This window comes from Podarcis filfolensis (genome assembly GCF_964270895.1).
Source record: "Podarcis filfolensis genome assembly, chromosome: 3".
Taxonomy (NCBI): Eukaryota; Metazoa; Chordata; class Lepidosauria; order Squamata; family Lacertidae; genus Podarcis; species Podarcis filfolensis.
In genome coordinates this window covers 30223665-30246106 of record NC_139606.1, presented here as the reverse complement: position 1 = coordinate 30246106, position 22442 = coordinate 30223665, and the positions used below count along the sequence as shown (strand labels likewise).

The 22442-nt window shown below is 44.0% G+C and overlaps 1 protein-coding gene across 1 annotated transcript; it reads right to left on the bottom strand.

Annotated features, from left to right (window-relative positions):
* Window positions 1-3398: 3398 nt before the first annotated feature.
* RRM2 (ribonucleotide reductase regulatory subunit M2) lies at window positions 3399-11261 on the bottom strand. Its single transcript, XM_083607357.1, has 10 exons — window positions 10973-11261; window positions 10395-10472; window positions 8856-9014; window positions 8594-8710; window positions 7486-7619; window positions 6967-7061; window positions 6736-6869; window positions 5908-6012; window positions 5655-5768; window positions 3399-4185 (listed from the first exon to the last, which is right to left on the bottom strand). The coding sequence occupies exons 1-10, from the start codon at window positions 11081-11083 to the stop codon at window positions 4033-4035; spliced, it is 1200 nt and encodes a 399-aa protein (XP_083463483.1). The 5' UTR covers window positions 11084-11261; the 3' UTR covers window positions 3399-4032.
* Between the last annotated feature and the right edge of the window lie 11181 nt (window positions 11262-22442).

The window sequence follows — 22442 nt, the reverse complement described above, 5'->3', positions numbered from 1 at the left end:
AGCTCCGGAGGGAGCCGGCTCGGCAGGGGCTGGGTTTTACCGCACCGGCGATGCGGGGACCCTTAGAAACCACGGCCACGGGGGCCGTGGACTTGGAGACTCGGCTAGCACCGCTAGCGCCCTCCCGACTCGTGAAGGAGCCTTTTTAAAGGCTACGGATCGGGTGCCGGGGAGAAGCGTGGTGCTTTGAGTCCTCTGCCATCCCTGCCGAGCGAAGCCGCATGCCATCCGGCGGAGAGCGCTGACTTCTTCCATTGAGAATTTGGACTTTTAACAACAACCCGTGAGTAAATTGGAAATCGGGTTTAAAAGAAGAAAAATTTTTTGGATTTGAGACGAGCGGGGGGGGATCTAAAAAGGAAGTCAGTCCCCCTCCCTATTGTAGACATTTTAAAACAAGGATTGGGAAGCCAAGGCCCAAAAAGAACGGTATCTTTGCTAAAATCAAGAATTCCATGATGGGAAAGTACAAGAATTGTGCTGGAGGAAGAATTGAAGGAGAAGGAAAATGCACCCCCCTCCCTGGGAACCGGGGCGATTGAGGAGTGAGCCTGGTGAAAAGAGCCGGTGATTTTGACAGCTGTCAAAGTAGCTGTCAAAGTCGGAATTTTAAAGAGGATTTTATTACAAGGACCTGGCTGGTCAAATTTGTTACAACTTGATATAATTTGTTAAGACTCGAATACAAAATGGCGAAAATACGGAGAACAATCGGATTTTTGGAAACAAAGTCACAACAACCCCCCTAGAGGAGCTTCGGGACATTACAAAGATGGGCGTAAGCCGGGAAAAATACAACACTTCGGAATTTCACAGAACTGGTTATCTCCTGGGAAAGCTGCAAAACTGAAACTGAATCTCGTCTACAGGGTGTTTAGACTAAAAGGAGACAACAGAATACTTTACTGAAGAAGGAAGGGACTGAACGCAAGTTTTTGTTCCTGAATAACAACAACCCATGTAGAGTTACTAAACTTCTGAATAAGAAAGTTTTAGCAGCGGAACAAGAGGAAGCTGGACTATAACCTTGAAAGAACAATGGGGGGAATTTTATAATTTGACATTTTTAAAGATTTAGGAATTAATTTTTAAAAAGTAATCCTAAAAATGGGAAATAATTCTGCAAGGAGTTGGGGGAAAAATGGGATTGATGGACTTAAGACTTCCAGGCTGGAAACATAGATTGGAGGATAAGGGAAATTAAACCGGGGAAGGGGAGGGAGAATTAGAATCCAAAGGCTTGCAACTATTTTCTGAATTGGTTTTTTTTTTTCTAATATATTTCTTATTTTTTTTATACTTTTATTCTGTGTGCTTTTACTTTAATGGGAAAAAAGGGGGACATTGTGGAAAGAAAAGGGGGCGGGCTACGGGGAGAGATCTTTTGCTTTTTTTTATCAAGGGTGTTGCATAAGGTTTGTATAAATTTAAATTTGAACAATGGGGTATATAAATTGTGCTTTAAATCAGAAACAGAACTTGTGGAAACAACAATATGAAAGGGGAATACGGTAGGGGTGGGGGAAGGGGGGAGTCCCAGAAAGTGGATGTTTGAAAATAAGGTTCTGAATGTATCTTCATAATTTCTTTTCTTCTCTTTCTGTATTTTGGAAACTTCAATAAATATTATTTAAAAAAAAAAAAAAAAAAAAAGAAATTAATTCGTTCTGGAGGTCTGTTCTTAACCTGAAGCACCACTCTAGCTAATGGGACCTCCTGCTGCCGCCGCTGCATGATTTCTGTTCTCCTCCTGAAGCAAAGTTCTTAACCCGAGGTACTACCGGTATTTCTGGGTTAGCGGAGTCTGTAACCTGAAGCGTCTGTAACCCGAGGTACCACTGTAAAAGGACACCCAGGCTTACCAATACTTTGAAGGGACAGAGAAATAGCAAGGAGAAATATCAAGGAGTCTAATTGATAGAGTAGAATTTACTCCAATGGGACTTGTAAATCATAAAGAACATTAGAATGTACACAAGGCAGCTTAATGTCACAATCCAAAGTATTCCCTTCTGGTTATAGAAGGGGCTTCCAATCCAGTGCATTTGGATTGCCGCTTTAAATTAAAATCAGAGCCAGTTCCCTTTAGCCTTGGCAGGATGCATGGCAAGACCTAGCTCTAGGTTTCAGAGAAAGTGACAGTAGGCAATGTCCTCTAGCTCAGTTTGTAGCCATGTAAATTTAGAATACCCAATTCTGTGCAACTATGGTGGCCATAATCTAACCCAGGGGTAGGAAGACTATGGCACTTCAGATATTGGCTGCCACACCCATAATCTCTGGCCATTGGCCATGCTGGCAGACACTGAAATCTAATATATGAATGCCCCCTTTAGTATTCCATTGGCTGCTACTTGTCGCAAGAGTTCCATTAAGTCAACAGTTTATAATAAAGAGCACTTTTTATTCACAATATTTATATGCTTACGGTTTGAGGAAAATGCGTTAAGAAGCTCTCGTCTCCAAGTTGCAGAGATGTTTGTCAACGGGCTGACAAAGACCTGTCTGTAGGTTTTGACATCTCTCCCATCTTGTGATACTTCTTCCCACACTTTTCAGGAGTTAAGGCTTAACATTAGCATGTAGAAAAACTGGCTGGCTTACAGCTAAACATGTATTTCTGCAGTCACTGTGAACAGCAGGTGTGATTGATGCACATAGAACCCACTCACCTGGTGACAGTACGGGCAAGATGGAGAGTGGCTATGGGGAGGAGCTTGCCATCAGGCTAGTGCAGGGACCCTACATACATGTAGAGCACATGGAGTTTATTTGCAGTCTTCATTTTGCGCCCAATGTATTACTCCTCCCACAATATCTGAAACACCTACTTAAGTCATTTTTGTTTTGTTTTGTTTAGGAAGGCTGGCTTCCCCCGAGTCGTAACCCAGACATTTATGGAATATCAGCTTTATATGAGGATATTGTTCCGTTCTTAGCGCATACAATGGTTTGTTTTTATTTCGCTGGATTCATTTTAAGGTTTTTAGAGTGTTTCATTGCTTTTAGACTTGTACACCAATTTGATGGCTTTATGTAAGTCTGTATAATAAAGTCTGCATAAGTCTGTATAATAAAGTCTGCATAAGTCTGTATAATAAAGCTTTCCCCCTTCAATAAAGCAAACTCAATTTACTTATTTGCCCACTCCCCCCCCCTTTTGCCTTCAACGGTTGTTCATATTCAGCCATTCACACACATCGAGGTCATTGCCAGAAATACCTCACCATCCCCCCTCCCGAATGGGAAGGAAGTGTAGGCCTTTACAGTAGTTATATCCCAAAACACTGGTCATTCAGAATAGGGCTAGAAGCAATTGCGGCTCAACCAAGCAGGTTTTAAAAGCCCAACAAGGAAAGCTGGGGGTGGAAGAGAGAAAAAGGTGCAATTCAACAGCATTTGATCCAGCAGTTTGAAAACTGGAGCTTTATTCAAGTTTTTACTTCTATACAAAGTCTACTTTTATCGGAAGCTATACACATCCGAGAGATTTTCATTTCAGCACTTTGGGTATTTAATTTACATGCAAGTAAATCAGAGAAATGAAGATGAAAAGCAGTCTAAAAAGAGTTCATTCTAAACTCCCACATTACCACAGCCTTTTCAAGGAATTGTAGGACAGACCTTTATTATTAAAGTGCCATATTTATGTACAAATTATTAAAATAGTAAATAAAGACTTAAAACCTGCTAAGAGGCAACGTGGTTATGTAGCTTCTGCAGCTTGTCTACAACCCATAGAAGAGGCCCTGAAGCTGCCATTTTCTATACAGCACCCCATATAACTTGCTTTTCTGTGGAGGAACTACTGGTGACCTATGACCAGATAACGGAACAGACCAGCAAGCACCGATATTTCTGATAATCAAGCGACCCATGTATTGTACAAATACATTTATCAGCACCGGAAACAAACAAAATTCCCAAACTTTTCTAAAGTACCACCACACATTATAAGAGCAAGGATTTTGAGGACAACTGGACAGACTGCTAGCTATTTCAAGCAAACCCCAAAACAGTCTTGGGTTCAATTTAGAAGTCTGCATCCAGAGTGAAAGAGTTGTCTGTAGGCTTCGACATCACCCCCATCCTCTGATATTCTCCCACACGCTTTTCAAAGAAGTTAGTTTTACCCTCCAGTGAGATATTCTCCATGAAGTCAAATGGATTCTCAGCTTGGAATATCTGAAGACAAATAAAATTGACAACTTATGGGTCTTATCTAGGATACACAATCTGACAGGAAATGCTGAGCGTCATACAAATAACCTTGTTAACATCTAATCCCAAACAACCTACCGTATTTACTTGAATCTAATGCTCACCTTTTTTTGGCCAAATTATGTTGTGAAAATTGGGGTGCGCATTAGACTCGATTGCACATTTACATTCGCCAGCAAATACTTTTTTTTGGTTTCAAGGTTCTGAAAATTGAGGTGTGCATTGGTTTGATGGTGCATTTGACTCAAGTAAATACAGTACTTTTACACCTCTTATCTCCTGGTCCATAGCATCCTGGTTTCTATTTATTCCATACTATCTTTAGATCCCACAGCTTGTATCTGTAAGTCTCCCACCTGAATTCCAGTTCTATAAAATTAAATTTCTTAAGACCCATCTGCTCTCTCTCTCCTGCTTTCCCTGACGGAAGTATCCATTTTTTATTTGCCTGTATCTTACCCTGAATGGTAAGGGGGTGACGCTGTGGGTTAAACCACAGAGCCTAGAACTTGCCGATCAGAAGGTCGGTGGTTTGAATCCCCGCGACGGGGTGAACTCCCGTTGCTCGGTCCCTGCTCCTGCCCACCCACCTTGAAAGCACATCAAAGTGCAAGTAGATAAATAGGTACTGCTCTGGCGGGAAGGTAAACGGCGTTTCCATGCACTGCTCTGGTTTGCTAGAAGCGGCTTAGTCATGCTGGCCACATGACCTGAAAGCTGTACGCTGGCTCCCTCGGCCAGTAAAGTGAGATGAGCGCCGCAACCCCAGAGTCGGCCACGACTGGACCTAATGGTCAGGGATCCCTTTACCTTTACCCTGAATGGTACATGTTCACGTATAACCTGCCTATTAATTACTGAGCAGAGCAAGGCAAGACCATCGTCCATCATTGTTTAGCTGGCTAATGTCTCGTGGATCACCTATGACCTGCAGATTACTGGAATCACTGCAAGAAGTACTGGACCAAGTGGAGTTTTGTTTTTGTTTGATTCAACAAGTGCAAATTTATGCCTTAACCATTTAGGGACCTCCTCTCTACTAGTACGGACCCTTGCTTTGTAAATATAAAAAGAATCAATAGACCAAGGGCCTCTAGAAAAATTAAGCAAGACTATGCAAGCATAACAATGAGTCACTGCAAAAAGAACCCAGCAGATTTAGCATTAAGAACATGAAATCCACAAGTCACGGATGGAAGGTTTAGTTATATGTAAAAGGGAACATCCCTTGAAAATGATAATCAAAATGACTTATGTACAAAAAAAGCATTATACTGCATGTTCACCTTGAGTGCATTTTGGCAGAATATAAATTGAAATAAATAAACTGCACCCCTGAATTAGTCTGTTTCTTAATCACAAATTTCCACTAACGAGCCAGAGAGCAGTTGCTTAATGTTCATTCCTTAAGAGGCAAACAGCACAGAACTTACCTTGTTAAAACCTAGTTCCAGTATCAGTCTGTCTGCTACGAATTCAATATACTGCTTCATTAAAGTGCAATTCATGCCAATTAGCTTCACAGGCAGTGCCTCCGTCAAGAATTCCTGCATTTAAGTGAACAAGTATGTAAGTATGCAAATCCTACACCATCTAGACAATTTAACGCCCTGCTAACTTTTAAGCTTCCCGTACCCCTTTTTCTGCAGGCACTTTTTGCCACCACCAGAAAAACTTGCCAATTACCTGTTCTATCCTGACAGCATTAGTGATTATCTCCTTCACTCTTTCCTCAGATGGTTTGTGTACCAAGTGCTTGAACATTAGGCAAGCAAAATCGCAGTGCAAGCCCTGGGAAAAAAAATAATTGGGATATTTCAGAGAACTGCTGGGGGGTGGGGGGGGAATGCAGTTTTCCTCTGTATCATCAGCAAACCTGAAAAGCCTGAAACAGTAGAGTGGCTGTAACAAGTAATAAGATTTCTGCATAGGTTCCATATGAACAATACTTTGGGCGATCTTCAGTTTTCCATGGCTGCCAGCAGTGCAAATTAAATTCATTTTCATTCTCAGTGAGCTTTCCTCTCAAACATTCCTCCATCTAGCAGAATTAACCTTTAGGTGGAAGTTATGTGCTCAAGTCATCAATAATAATTAGATACTGTGAAACATTTAAATGAATTTCCTGGGGTGGGGGCTTCCAGAAAGCGAAGGCAAACGGTACCTACAATTTGCCCTGGGGCTACAGAGCTGAAGGGTTAACACCCCAGCTTTTGCCATACCAGGGGTCCAAGGGAAGTTAAGACTCCCAGGAAGAGTACCATAGCAAGGGAGAGGACCACCCCCCCCGGTTCTGTCCATCAGCCAAAGAAGGAGCAGCTGCAGGCAGCTTTCTTCCCTCTCTGCCTGCCATACAGAAAACATTTAAGAATTCTTTAAGAACTAGTTGCCACATTTGCTTTCTTTTTCCTCCTCCCTCCCAATCCCTTTTCCTTTCGTGTTACGCCTTTTAAGCATCAGAGAGAGCAGGAAGAAAATAGTTTGATTAGCTAAATGGGAAGTGCGAAGCCTTACCTCGTCTCTGCTGATCAGTTCATTAGAGAAAGTGAGCCCAGGCATCAACCCTCTTTTCTTCAGCCAAAATATAGATGCAAAAGAGCCAGAGAAGAATATGCCTTCCACCGCAGCAAAGGCTACAACTCGTTCTCCTGTTGGGAGAAAAGCCCGTTGATTTGGGTGATGAGACTTGTCAGATGCTGGAAAAGGATGGATGTGCCAGAAAGGAGAACTGAGTGCAACACTCACCGTATGCTGCCTGTTTGTCCCCAATCCAGCGCATGGCCCAATCGGCTTTCTTTTTAACACAAGGCAAGGTTTCAACTGCGTTGAACAGAAATTCCCTAAAATGATACAATAACACAGCTAAGTGTACAATCTGTTGTAATGAGAGATTTGTAGCCCTCCCTCCCTTAGGCCGATAAACGAAGAGACCAGAAATTAGCAAGGATTAGAACCCAGGAATTAGAGAAAGCAGCCTAACTAAAAGAAATCAAGGCAAATTATACAGCCAAAGCCCATGCTGTTTCACAGTCTCTATTGCAGTGAAAAATACAAGAACGTTGAATAGGTAGGACTTTTTTTGCACATTTTGTAAGAGAATCAAGTGTCCTTCTACAATGCTAGTAAGTTAAAAAAGCACGAACTTTTTTAAAAAATGACCTAGACTTTGAAGCATTTCAGTATTTAAAATATTTATGCATATTCATTTATTTATTTTAAAATCACTATAGAATAAGAAAATATTTGTCTCAAAACAGCACTAACCTCTCTTTGGGGTCTTTGATATAAGTATCAATAAGTAAACTATACATTTCTGAATGGATGTTTTCCATGGCAATCTGGAAGCCGTAGAAACAGCGAGCTTCTGTGACCTGCACTTCTTGGCTGAATCGCTCCACCTAGAGGACATAACATACACGCTTCACCAGCAAAATGGCAAGGTATGTTTGACAGCTGCCAGATTATGCAGCAGCATATTGGTCAAGTAATGAGATAGCATGATTCAAAAACATCTCTGCAAGTGGAATATTACAGCGGGGGGGGGGGGGAGCGCCCAGATAGGATATAAGGTAATTTAACTTTTTTTGGAATGGAAATTTAGGGTATTAACTTGCCTTAAGATTTTTCAAGATCTAATTGAGGTATTAGGAGTAGCAGGAAACTATTTTCATCCAAGCTTTCAAAACAGCAAAAACTCATATCACCCAAATTCTGACCTACTGAAAGGCAATTGTTGTACCCTTGTTGAAAAATAGTGTGAGAAGGACACAAAAAGGAGGACACTAAAACCTATTGTTTGACTTGGGTTTTCAATACTCTTTTCATAACTCTTTCTCTTTGGGCAAGAGGAAACCTGGGACTCAGCTACATTAGTAAAAGAAACAATGATTTGAATGTGTTATAAATGTACAACACCAGATGGCTCCAGAGAGCAAAGAATTTTTCAACACAATTTTCCATAGGGGTTTTCCCCCTTTTGTTATAATGATCTAATTTCTGACTTATTTATAGTGGGTTTTTCCTGTGTGTAGATCCACCCCGATAGCCATGCCACCCTCAAGTTCTGAAACATGGAATATGAAAAGCCATGGGATACACATTCATGAACTGAATATTCCATTTGCCTAATGAAGACTTGAGAAGCTCAGAAAGCTTTCACATCTTTAAACTTTCTCCCGGCATGGAGCTGCCCAGCATATTAGGCAACTGGGCTTATAAGACAAATCCCCAAATTGCAGCTGCCAATTTGAGGGATTGTCTAATACGCCCAGTCGCCTAATACGCCAGAATCTACGGTAGTTTGGATAGGAGGAAACATGAAGGTGGTACTTTTAAGTTACTATGGAACCCAGAAGTTATTCTGCATACTTACCAAATTTTCATTGACAATGCCATCACTTGCAGCAAAGAACGCCAAGATGTGTGAAATGAAATATTTCTCTTCAGGCTTCAAGGATTCCCAGTGCCGGAGATCTTTGGAGAGGTCCACCTAAATGTACAAAGCAGCCAATGAAAATGCAGCAATGTTAAGGGAGAATCTGAAATATGCCTATATGACTGCAATGCACCTCTGTCTGCTATCATGCCTGCATCCGCTCAAACCTAGAAGGAAGGAAGGAACACAAGCCTCTCACCTCTTCAGCCGTCCAAAAGGATGCTTCTGCTTTCTTGTACATTTGCCAAATGTCATGGTACTGAATGGGAAAGATGACGAACCGGCTGGGATTCTCCCGAAGCAGAGGTTCATCTTGTACACTGTTTGAAGGCAGCTGTGTCACTCCTTTAGGTGCATCCTAAAGTCACAAATGTAATATATCAACCCATTCCTCGAATACATGAACGCAAGCACCAAATCTCTCTTTTCTGGAAATGAAAAAGGAGTAGGGTTCTACACAAAAATGCTGACTTAGCACATGGGCTGGGTAGGTGATGGAAAGCTTAAAACCATTGTAAGATGTCAAGGAAATAAACATCTATTTGGCTTTTAGAAGATATCTGGAGGCAGCCCTGTTTTTAATGGGAAGTTTTTTTATGTTTTATCATGCTTCTAATATTCTGTTGGGAGCTGTCCAGAGTGGCTGGGGCAACCCAGTCAGATGGGCAGCATGCAAATAATAATAATAATAATAATAATAATAATAAGAAGAAGAAGAAGAAGAAGAGGAAGAAGGAGGAGGCGGCGGCGGCAATTGGCTTAAAAATGAATTAAGGAAATAAGACTGAATTAAAACAATGACAAGGGAGCTATGGAGTGGAACTTGAATTACATCAGGAACTTTAGTTATGAGGCAAAATGCATAACACAAGTATGGGCAGGATTATTACCAAGGAGTGAGACACTAGGAAAGAGACGTTTGACTTAAACCCAGGTAGAATTTTGACAAAAAATTAGAAACAAAAGGAATGGGCAAAGCAGATGGGATGGAGGTAAAACAGGCTAGACTTAAGAGTGAAAATTAATTGGGCAGCCATATATAATCGTAATTTGGATGCCCTTATACATTGTGAGTCTCTCTTGGAGACTTAAGAACCTAAAGGACATACCCACCCATACTGGCATTCTGTCCGTGCTTAAAGACAAGCTCATTCAGCCATGCTTTCCCCTAAACTTGATCTTGATCCAACTTTTAAAATTTAAAACAAGCGGGCTTGTTTTAGTGAATGTTTTATACAGAAGTGCTTCTGACAGAATTGCTTCCTTTGCTGTGTGTTTTAATCACGCATTCGTTTTACGTTTATGAACCACTAGAAACAGTCACAGAAGGCAAGCAGATAAACCTAATTAATAATGACAAGTAGAAAGACTGAGAATCTAAGCCTTAAAGCTAAAGGCTGAAAGCTGGGCAGAGGACTTCACCTAGGAGAAAATGTCGGTTATAGCAACCCAGAGGCTAATGCTTCAACCCCCGCCCTACCCTTTCCTGGGGGCGGTCGGGGCTTCCTGTTCCCTTGTATAATTCCCTTGTATAATTCGAGCATTTGGCGCCAAATGCTCAGCCGGGGAGGCTAAGCAGCGCCCCCTTCAACTCGTATGACGGCGGGAACAGAAGCCGCCTCGCCACAAAACGACCCCCGAGATCAAGCGAGCGCGCCCTCCATTTTAACACCTCCCCCCATAAATGGCTCCCCCTCCCCCACCAAGTCCCCTTTCCTCCTCCCAAGGTGGGACTCACCGCCTCAAGGCCGGGCTCTTGAAATATCTTCCGCGCCGTTTTGGACGCCAGGACCCGGGTAGCGCTGAGCGACGGAGGCTGCAGGACCCCAAGAAGAGGGACACAAAAGACCGATTAAAACCGCGCACTTTTTAGGGTGCGAAGGCAGAACAGAGGGAGGTCGCTTTTCCTTTTTAATGAAGTAAAGGAAGCGCCAAAATGAAGAAGACCTCCAAGACTTCTGCCATCTGTCAGGGGTGATCTAGTTGAGATTCCTGCATTGTAGGGGGTTGGGCTACATGACTCGGGGGGGGGGATCCCTTCCAACTCTACAATTCTGATTCAGTGGGGGGGGGGCTCGGTTTTGACGACTCGTCATGGACTTTTATGCTGCAAGGCAGCTCCGAGGACTAATTAAGGGGCATAAGGATAACGAGGGGGATCGACTCCCCCTCCCCCACCCCACCCCCCAAAAAGGCCTTGGTTGTCCTGGGCGCATTAATCAAGCTAAGGGAAGGCGCTTGGACTGCGCGGGAAGGAAATTAAGCCCTTCTTCCCCAGCCCGCCAACGGGCTCCCGGTTCCCCCTTCTTAACCCACCGTGTTCTCCTTGTCTTTCAGCGCCAAATCCTTCAGCGGCGGCAGTCGCGAATTGAGGCGCTGCTGCTCGTTGCGAGCCGAGAGCGGGCTGCGGGCGGACGAGGAGATCATGGCCGGTGGCGGGCGAGAGAGAAAAGCGAGCGAGGCGAAGAGCGAGGCGGCGGCGGCAGGAACCCTTCGCGACGCTGGGTGCGGATGGCAGTGGGAAGGAGGCCCCGGCCCGCTTGCTGCTTTATATGCGCTTCGAACTTGGCGCCAGAACGCCCGGCCGCCCAATCACAGGACGGAACCCTCTCCCCCCCCCCCACCCGGCGCCTGCCATCGAATTAAACTGCGGCCAAGAAACCGCGGGAAGCTGCGGCGACGTTCCGCCCACTCTGCCGCTCCATTGGCTGAGCGTTCCGGCAACAAAGAGCTGCCGAACGCGGGAACCAGTAGCGATGCCGCTCCTTTTCCTCCGCCCCCCCTTTTCCTCCCATTCTCCTTTGCTCCTCTTTGTTCCCATTGGCTGAAAGGGCCGCGGCCTTTAAAACGTTGCTCCGTCTGACCCTGCCGGAACTGCCTGTCAACCCGCGGCGTTTCCAATTGGCTAGAGAAAACTGATCACGTGGCGCTTTTCTCTCTTTTTTTTGGTTCCTCTTCTTTCCTCTGTGTTGGTAGATGATATCCTAATATTGGAAGCACAGTAAATAATAATAATTATTATTGTTGTTATTATTATTATTATTATTATTATTATTATTATTATTATTATATTAATATTTACTATTATTGGTTTTTTATTATTATTATTTCCAATGGCCAGCTGCAGCCTCTCAAATACTTACCTGTTCTGTGGCTCAGTGTTACTACCTTTGAGTAAATGCTCTTAGAGTATGTTTGCAGGTATGTTTGGAAGGTTTGTTGTTTAGTCGTGTCCGACTCTTCGTGACCCCATGGACCAGAGCACGCCAGGTACTCCTGTCTTCCACTGCCTCCCGCAGTTTGGTCAAACTCATGCTGGTAGCTTTGAGAACACTATCCAACCATCTCGTCCTCTGTCGTCCCCTTCTCCTTGTGCCCTCCATCTTGTTTGGAAGGTAGATCTTGAGTAAAAATCCCAGATTATATGGATATTTGTTATAAATAAAGAAATTTGATATGCCGCTATTAAGAACTGAATTAAATAAATAATTGGAGTTTACTATACTGCCTAGACAATGAGAGAGTGGGTGTTTTAACTTCCATAGCAATGGTGTCAGTGTACCTTAAATTACAGCTTACACAACAGAAAATAATATTTAGCATTCATTGGACTCCACTACGTTTGTAAAGAAAAGGATTTTCTAAGACAGCATTTTGTTAAAGATGTAGGAAAGCTAATGCTTTTTTTAAAAAACGTGCTTTTGCAATGTCCTATTCTTACTAAGTTCTGGGAGAAAGGAGTGGATTATGCTGTCATTAAATAAGTGTAGAGACATAAACAGGAGCAAGGCCATGGTAGCTTTCGAAGGGGAGGACAAGAAACTAGGGCGGGATCCAGGAGTGGATGGGAAACTAGCAAAGAGATTTAAGGCAAAGAGTCGCATTGTCAGAATGACATGAGAATGACTTGGGCACTCAAAGTGCTGGATGGATGTGAATGGACAAAGGGGAAACAGCAAAAGGCCAGAAGGGGCCATTGCTTCTGCCAGTTAGCCAGAAGGTTGATGGTTTGAGCTCACCCAGGGATGGCTGTGGGTAGGATTCCTGCACTGCAAGGTGTTGGATTAGATGACTCTACAGTTTTATGATTCTTTGATAAATGAAGTGGTCAAGATGAGATATGATGGGGGCAAGGTAAAACACATGGAGAAATAATACTTGGCTTCTCAGTGACAGGTAACAGATGTCTCTTGGATCAGGTGTTTTATTATCTACTACTGTAGTGTTCTCAGGAGGTATGAAGAAGTTGCCAAAGTTTTGAGGATGCATCTTCTGCCCACTGGGCCATTAAAAATATCACCCTCAGCCTGTTCTAGGTCACTCATTCAGTTAACATCAGTGGCAAACAGCTTAGCTAAAGGTTTATCCACATCCTAATGAGGCTTTTTTTGGAATTTGGATATTCAGTCACTGCAATTCATTCTGCTTTCTGTGCCAATGTATTGACCATTTGTCCACAGTTAGCCTCCAAGAATCATGGGCTTCTGCCTTTGGCACATGGCGCACTGCAGTCAGCGAAAATGTAGCACAAAACCCTGTGCAACCCAGTGCTTCTTTCTATTGGGAGATGGCGTCTGCTTTTCACTCTTCTGGTTTGGTGCTGGGCTGTCTGTCAGTTCAAAACCTCCATGAAACCTCAACCTTGAAATGGTGGCGCTTTGGGGCCTCTCCAAAACGATCCGTTTCTGGCAAGTGAGAAATCAGTAATTGTTGCTCACATGCTTGGCAGGATTAAAGGACTTTTTCTCCAGGAAACGTTTGCTTTATGGGATTGGCAATCCCATGAGGTAGAAGGAGGTGGCTGCTTCGAGGGCAAATGCTTGAGGGGGTTGTGAAGCAAGGTGATGGAGGGCAGAGTGATTGGTGCCACACGATCATGGCTGGCAGCGGATGTAATGCATGGAGGCCAACAGTAGGTGGAGCCAGAGCCAATGGCAGGTGGAACCAACCCGTTCTAGCTTTGTCCCCATCCTCTCACTAGTTCTAAAAGGGTAAAACTTGGACTAACGTTGAGGGAGCTGACAGCCAAGGCCAACCTCTCAGGCTGGTTGTATGAAGCAAGGTAGGCAAGGTGGGAGCTTGCCCAGAGCAGTGCCCCATTGGTCCCCACCTATGAACATGCCCTGCACCCCCTTCCTGTCCTCAGGTGCAGTAGAAGATGCCCTGTTGCCAGAGCTGAAGCTACTCTGGTTGCCTTCTGCACAAAGAATGGTAGGAGGGTCCATTACATTGGAAAACAAAATGCTTTTGGTTGACCCTGCACCTCAACATCTCTCCCCACCTTTGGGCAGTGTTAGAAACTCAGAAATATAAGCTAGGCGCCAAATTGCTCCTTAAACCAGGGTTATAGTCGCCAAAACAGAATGTCCAGTTGCCATTTGGGGGCAAGAAGGCTTAAAAGTCATGTTTTCCAATACAACTTTTTTGGTTCCTGAAATTCATTCTGATTGTGCAGATAAAATAGCATGGATAAAATTCTACTGGATGTGCTGCTAGTGTGGCCAATAGCTAGGTGCAGAATGCACCTGGTCAATTTCAAACACTGCCCTTGGGACATAATGAAGATAGGTCTTGCACAGTTAGCTTAGTTCCGGTGCAAAACCAGGTATCCTAAAGGGAAAAACAAGAAAGGTCAGGGATGGTGGGAGTTGTAGTCCAACAACATCTGCAGGGTCACAGCTTCCCCACCCTTGAGCTCAGCAGGAGAATCTTGAGATTGTCTGCCACAATCCTGGAGCCCGTAATAGAACACAGTGGTCAACGAATTGCAGATCTCAATCGCCCAGGACTGTGCTGCATGTTGGCACATCCCTCTAATAGGCTTTCCCCACCCGCACTCGCCCCCACCTGTGATACCTTGGTTCAGTTAACAGGAAGCTATTTCTGTGCGTCTCCCGGGAACAGACAAGAAGCTTCTTGCGTGTTCTGATCACCTCCTGCTATTCAGCTTTGCCCGTCACAAGCAGGCTGCTCCGTGAGGAAGCCTGCCAACATTCAACATATGTGCAGGCTGTGATTAAAAGTAAACTCCAGCTTCAGAAAGGCCTCTCTTGCTGTCATCTGCTGCCTTGGCAGAGCTGGAAAGAATCCAGCTGCAAAGCGAGGTTAATTGCGATCAGCAAAGAGCCCATTTCTAAAGACAGTAAGTCTTTGGATGGAGATGGGTTATCCCACTCCCAATGTTTTGCATCTGGAACCTAGCTCTCCCCTGCTGCCCCAAGCCTTAGGCCACAATTGTAATTTGCAGCACAGTTCTATGCGTGTTTATTCAGAAGTTAGCATTGTTTTTCCATAGGGATTACTGCTTAGTACATGTTGTTAAGCTCAGTTTTGATGCCTTCTATTCATCAATCAGGGATTGGGAAAAGACTGATACTTCAAAGAAGTATATGGTTATGGTGGGGGGGAGATAAAGGGTTTAATAATGTATTTTCACATCTACACCGTGCATTTGAAACATATGACTCTCCTCCACCTGCCACAAGAATCCTGAGAACTGCAGTTTGTTAAAAGTGAAGGGAATTCTAGCTCAGTGAGGGGTAAACTACTACAGTTCCCAGGATTTTAGGGGGAAGCTATATTGAGTGCTCACTGGAAGGACAGATCCTGAAGCTGAGGCTCCAATACTTTGGCCACCTCAGGAGAAGAGAAGACTCCCTGGAAAAGACCCTGATGTTGGGAAAGATTGATGGCACTAGGAGAAGGGGACAACAGTGGACGAGATGGTTGGACAGTGTTCTCGAAGCTACCAGCATGAGTTTGACCAAACTGCGGGAGGCTGTGGAAGACAGGAGTGCCTGGCGTGCTCTGGTCCATGGGGTCACGAAGAGTCAGACACAACTAAACAACTAAACAACAACAATCTGCTTTAAATATTTGGTGCGGATGTGTGGATGGGTTTTGCACTCTCAGACAAATGTCTCAGCTCAGGTAAACTCATAACTTTATGATCCTACTGCAATGACAGAAACATACTCTTTACCGAATCTTAAAAACAATAGCATGGTGGGTGGGTGTGTCATTAATAAACAAAAACAGGGAATACAGAAAAAGAGAAAAGCTAACAATAAAAATAAAATGAAATAAGTGTTTTGTTTTGTTTTTACTGTATTTTCTTAACTTCATCCATTTTGCGCTTTTAAAAAGGGTTCCATAGTGAGCCAGATTCAAAATGCCATCCCTTATTAGAGCTGCATTAAGGAGTTACATTTGAGGTCCAAGTTAATTCATCACACATGCTCTCCACATGTTCACATTGTAACGCATGAACATGTATAAACCTTTGTTCTTGTCTTAAAACGGGCACAGATATATGGCTGCACATGTTTGTGTAATTCAAGACGCAGTTCACAAGCAAGATAAGCGTTTCCCTGCTTGAACCTCTGGTTGACCAGAACGTGTAATATATGCTGTAGTGCTTCAGCGACCACATTAAACATTTCACATTCCTTCGTAATTTGACTTCACACTGGAAAGAAAAAAATGCCCAGTGCTGTACAGAAAGAAGTTGAAAGGGTAATTGGTTTTTCCCCCTGCATCAAACCTGCCTACGCCTCCAGCTGACCCACTTGTTTACATAGCATGGGCAATCTAGCAAGAGGATAATCAAGCTTTGCAAAGAAAACGATGAAGGTGGTTCTGAACTTACAGAAGAAATTCAGAGTGTTGAGTGGGGTAAGAACTGCAACTGGAAGCTGCTAGACTGTTGAACAGGAAAGAGAGGCATGGCCTTGAGGATTCTCTGCTTCTGCAACTGATCATACTGCCTCTCACTTGTAGAGGTATTATTAGAAACAGGAACTTGTTTTAGTGGCTTTGTGTTGCCTGGTCATGGTAAAGAAGGTGTTAAGTACATCAAATGTATTTAACTTAGCTTCCCACTGCCACCCACCTGCATAAAAGCATGGAATAGTTAAGTATTTACTGTATTCATGACAATGCTGCCCCCTAGCAGGAGAGAAACAAAACCTTTCAAAGGTTTATCCCCTCTTTTACACATGGATACACACCCTCCAAGTCATATTGGTTTGCATGCCTGCTTTATAATGTGGTGCTTAGTGCTAAGTTGTGAAATAAAATAGCCTTTCTGTTACTCTTGAGAGAGGATCTGTATTCAGGAGATAAAGCACTCTGCCTGATCTTTGGAGACCGATCTCTAAAGATCAGAAGAGCACTTGGGAGATAAATCTGGGGGAAACCTGGGGAGGTGGCCTGGAGGGTGCTTTCTGGGGCTTTGCATGCAGGATCTGGCCCATGTGCCACAGCGTTAGCCACCGCTGCATTATATATTGGGCTGGTTCAGCAGATAAATGAAGAATGAAACCCAGCAAGACTGGGGGCCAACAGAGACTCAGAAGGCAAATAATTCCAAAATATGGGAGCGATTGTCAACGAGACCCTGGCATAGCCAAGGAGGGGCAGCGGGGCAGCTGCCCCCCTCCCCAATCAAGTAAATCAGTTTTTGTTAATATCATCTTTGGAAAGAGTTTGATTGGTTTTTAGACATGGTGTGCACCTAAAAATCTGGATGAAGTCCATTCAGCTGCAAATGCCAGACACCTCTTGCTTTTCCACTCATGTTTAAATAATGGCAAAAGTGGCTTTCCTTGTGCAGACACAGGTTAGAAGGGTGGATTAATAAATAAACTGTGTTCAGTGAAGAATGACAGTGCTCAAGGTACTCAGTAACAGGAAAGCTGTTCTTCTGTTAGCTAATCCACTGTTTTGTTACCAGTCTGAAAAACCAAATGTGTAGCTGTTTTCTTCTTTTACGTTCAAAATGCTCCCAATCCACAGATTGTTGAAGTCAAGGAAGAGGGGCTCAACCCTTAAGGCTGCAATCCTGTTTGCACTTCCCTGGGAATAAGCCTTTGTTGAACTCAGTGGGACTTGCTTCCGAGTAGATATGAAATGCAGTGCATGAGTTTTGTGGAATTTGTCGTTGTTTTGCTACATTTAAGGGTTTTTTTCAAAACCCAGGCTTTCAGCTGCTTAGGCTCTCAGAGCAGCTTACAGATAGATAAGTACAAGACAGTCACCACCCTCAGGAGTACAATCTAAAATATATGACGAAAAAGGAGGGGGGAGGGCCTGGGGGCCGTATCCAGCTCTTCAGGCATCTCTGACCTTGGGACTCCCCACAGGCCTCACCACCAGCTGCACCCTCTTTCCCAGCCCACACCTCTCGTCAGGCTTGCTTCACATCCTCCTGGAGTGTTTTTGCCTGGCTGGAATAGGTCATTGGGCACTGATAAGGACCCTTATTTGCATAGATGGGAGAGGCGTGTGTGGCCTTTGTTGTGAAAAAGGTCCTCCTCATCTACATATAAGTGAAATATGCCCACCCAATGATTTATGTTGAAGATGTGGGATGCAAATTATGTAAGTAAGATTGTTTCCAGGTGGTCTGCTTATTGCTCATTGATCCTGGCTTGTTTGCACAAAGGGTGCAGGGAGGTTAGATCATGCCAGCTATTTACTGAGCATCCATTCAGATTTGTTTGGTTATACAATGCTGCGCCAGGCAAGGACTTTCCCACAATTTTCAGTTCATTTACCTGTCATTTTCAGTATTGCAAAATGTCTGGTTGTTTTTTTTGGAGGAGGGAAGGAGCTTGTTGCACAAGAACTGCCATTCAGCCATGATCGTGCAACCTTAATTTTCTGGTATGTGATTGAATCCCACCCCAAAACAGCAATAATTGCCTGGAAACGCCCTAGGTAAACTAATTTTTGCAAACTGCCCTGAGAATGTTGTTGAAGGGCTTGGTCATGGTGATACTCAAACCTTTCCTAACTTCAGATGTATAATTCTTAAGACGTTATTTGACAAGAGAGCTGAAAGAGGACTTTCCACTAGCAGAACAGTTTTACCGGGCTAGAAAATCCTCCATATGGTGAGCTGTCAGGAATGCAGCTGCATGGAGGGAAGAAAAATTCCTGGCAAATATTGCTTTCCGTATGACCTGTTTATTGGGCATTCATCCTGATTCATTCGCGGAGAGGTTAGAAAATATTGCAGTAAGCAAACGTTACCTCCACAGTGCCCATTGCAAAAAGTTTGAGTAGGTTTGTTGTGCACGAGATCCAAATAAACTTACCATATTTTTTGCTCTATAAGACTCACTTTTTCCCTCCTAAAAAGTAAGGGGAAATGTGTGTGCGTCTTATGGAGCGAATGCAGGCTGCACAGCTATCCCAGAAGCCAGAACAGCAAGAGGTATCGCTGCTTTTGCTTTTTCTTGTTTCTGGGATTCAGAATATTTTTTTTCTTGTTTTCCTTCTCCAAAAACTAGGTGTGTCTTATGGTCTGGTGCGTCTTATAGAGCGAAAAATACGGTAGATTGTGCAAACTGAATTTGCTGCTGTGCGACTGAATCCTGTGTGAAAGGACAGTGACAGTCTGGAAGTGCCCTCAGACACACTTTCCAGTGGCAATTCGCAGGAGCAGGGCAACTGTAGAAAATGTGCCACTGTGGAGGGCAACTCAAAACTCATGGTCCTTTTTCCAGCATTTTACAGCATTCGTGGGGGTCACACTGCATGGAGGATTTTCTTGCTGCTGAACCAGCCTACGCTACAGTAATAGTCCAAAACTTGGCAGTATCAGAAGCTGCCGTTTATTTTGCAGGAAAAACTGCAGAGGATTGAAAAGTTCTTTTATATCAGAGAAGTTTCCCTTGTGTCAAAATGTGAAGTAATTCAAATAGGCCACATCTGTCTGAGTCTCAGAAAACAGAGTTTGGGACACTTCCTTCCGAACTGGGAAGTTTGCCTCAGAATTAGGGGATGTTATTTCCAGAGGAGCACTGGCTGAAAGTATTTGGAAGAAGCCAGGAAAGCTTTTCTTCTATGTTGCACTTTAATTCCTTTTGTTTTCTGAAGACTAACAAGAATGACTAGAAGGGCCTGTTCTTGTTTTTGCCAATACTCTAGGAAGCAACATTGCCACCTCTAGCAATCTCAGAAGAGAGAGGTTAGTCAAATCCTGTTTTTTTATCCTCTTGTTTACATTCCAGTGGGAGAGAGTCAGCAAACATTAACCTCAGCTTGGCACAGGGTCAATGCCGCTGACAGAAAAGATGGGGCAGACTTTGCTCACTCTTCATGGCTAAAAAGACAGGGAAATTGCTAATCTGTGGGGGCTGCGCTATTTGGAGAGGAATGTGCCTCACAAAAGGAATTGCCATCGGAAGCCCCTGAGTTGCCTAAGCAACCATAGCACTGGGGAAGAAACAGGAGAGTTTGTTTTACAGGCCAACAATAAATTAGATCGAGAGATCCTTGTACCGCAGAAAGGGGACATGGGGGCCCTAAAAACACATCCATGTGTGCTGAATGGGCGGGGGGTGGGAACGCATTGATGGCAATTTATATAGGGACAAGTTTACAATATGCGCAGCAACTTCCACCGACCTTGGGTCAAATTCTGAGGTGGTTATGGAGATTTTAATCAGGATAGTTTCGCCAAATTGACAGTTGAACTGTTGTGTTTTTCTAGGGCTGGCATATCTTCACAGAATTGTAGAGCTGGAATGGACCCCGAGGGTCATCTAGTCCAACCCCCTGCAATGCAGGAGTCTCAGCTTCGGTATCCATGACAGGTGGCCACCCACCCTCTGCTTAAAAACCTCACAGTCAGAGAGATGTTATGCGATTTCCGAGAGATCTTGCAGGGAACAGATGCTGCTGCTGGTCCCACTTGTCTGTTGGTGGGTGGGTTTATGAGGCAAGCATTGCTTCTTGGGCTTCTGTTGCCTGAGGCAGGCACCTCACCTTGTCTCGTCAGTGGGCCGGGCCTGATATATAGCCATAGTATCCAGGAGGAGTGCACCAGTGCCCTGGACTGCTCCTGGTAGGAAGTAGGGAAGTTATACTGGAACATTTTGTTCGACGTCCTACTTCTTATTATTTTCAAAAGAATAGCTTTTTAAATTGCCACGAATCTTCCATTTGGGATGCCACAGTTGCTAGCCAATCAACCCTGCGCAGTAAATAAAACAACAACAACAATAATAATTTATTATTTATACCCTGCCCATCTGGCTGACTTTCCCCAGCCACTCTGGGCGGCTTCCAATTGAGTGTTAAAAACAATACAGCATTAAATATTAAAAACTTCCCTAAATCTGGGTTAGCAGAGTCTGTAACCTGAAGTGTCTGTAATCTGAAGCGTCTGTAACCTGAAGCGTCTGTAACCCAAGGTACCACTGTATATCTTAACATACTTCAAATCACTCAGAAAAGGAAAGCTCTCATATAAAACCAATTTTAGCTAGCGACAACGTGAACATGCATGGGGTTATGAACAGACATGGCCATAATCTAACACACCATTAGACATGGCTGGAACCCGAAGCAGTTACTAAAGGGAAAGTGAGGTTTACTTCTAGAGTGGCCATGTGCCCTGCTTTATAGAGAACAGCCTTGTATTTGAAGGAGCCCTCTGTTTGAAGGGCTGCTCTACCCAGGTCCATTTTCAAGATTAAGAATTATGAGAATGGAGGCATAGCGTGATGGTTGAAGTTGCCCGTCATAGCAGTGGACTGGGCAGGCACACAGTTCATATGGTCATAGCCATTCCTGCTATAGCAAAACACATTTTTGTTTAAATTATACCAATTATTTCTAAAGTTGCAGCTGTACATACAAATCATGTGCAAATTTTATGCAAATCTCTCCCTAGACCTCTTTTTTTTGGGGGGGTGGGTTGATGCATTTCCTATTTGCTTGCTCCCGGAACTGCCCAGATGACAAGGAAATCAAAGCAATATGTTTGGCACCAGCTTGGCTGCCTGAATTCCCAGGAGGCTTACTAGCCGCCATCTAACTGCCTTAGGGACTCCTCTCTGGGTTTGTGTAGGACACGGGTAGGCAAACTAAGGCCCAATCGCCTTCCAAATACAGCCCACGGATGGTCCAGGAATCAGCGTGTTTTCACAAGAGTAGAATGTGTGCTTTTATTTAAAATGCATCTTTGTGGGGCATAGGAATTCGTTCATTTTTTTTCTTCAAAATATAGTCCGGCCCCCCACAAGGCCTGAGGGACAGTGGACCGGCCCCCTGCTGAAAAAGTTTGCTGACCCCTGGTGTAGGGCTTACTCCTTACCTTTTCTTCTCCGGAAGATATCCTGCAAGGCAGTGGACGTTTAGGATTGGAGTTTTCCTTCTCCTAGATGGGCTACCTTCCCAGGTTGGCGAGCCCCATCTGCCCCTCACTTCCCTCTACAGCACATGCAGAAACCGCCTTCTTGGCCATTGGACCCACTATTGGTCTCGTCCACTCAATCCGTCAGAGCTCGTCTTCGCATGCAGGGGAAGCCCCTAACCCAGTGAGGCTTTGAGACCCATTGGCGACCCTCACTCGGTTTAGCTGGCCAGAGTTCAAGGATGTTATCAACTTGTTGTCCCAAGGGCCACACAGAGAGGTCTGAAGGGCCAGATGCGGCCCCTGCCCCTTGAAGGTCCCCCATCTTGGCTTAGAGCTTCAGTCTTATCGAGATGGGAGCCGTCATTCCAGTGGTCCAAATGAAACAGCACGTCTAACCAAATAATTCTGCAATTCACCCTAGTAGATATGATTAACAGATAGGTTGGCAGTATTTTAAAGATGTTAAACAGCTGAGTTGCTATGTTGCTTTTAAAAGGAAATGTATTTTGGAGCACTTGGGAATACAAGAGAGAGAGAGAAGGAGAGGCTGAGCTGTGGTTTGGACCCTTTGAATACTTTCCACAGCATTTGCTCCAGATCCCAGGAATCTGTTTATTTTGAAGCGATTTTCAAGTC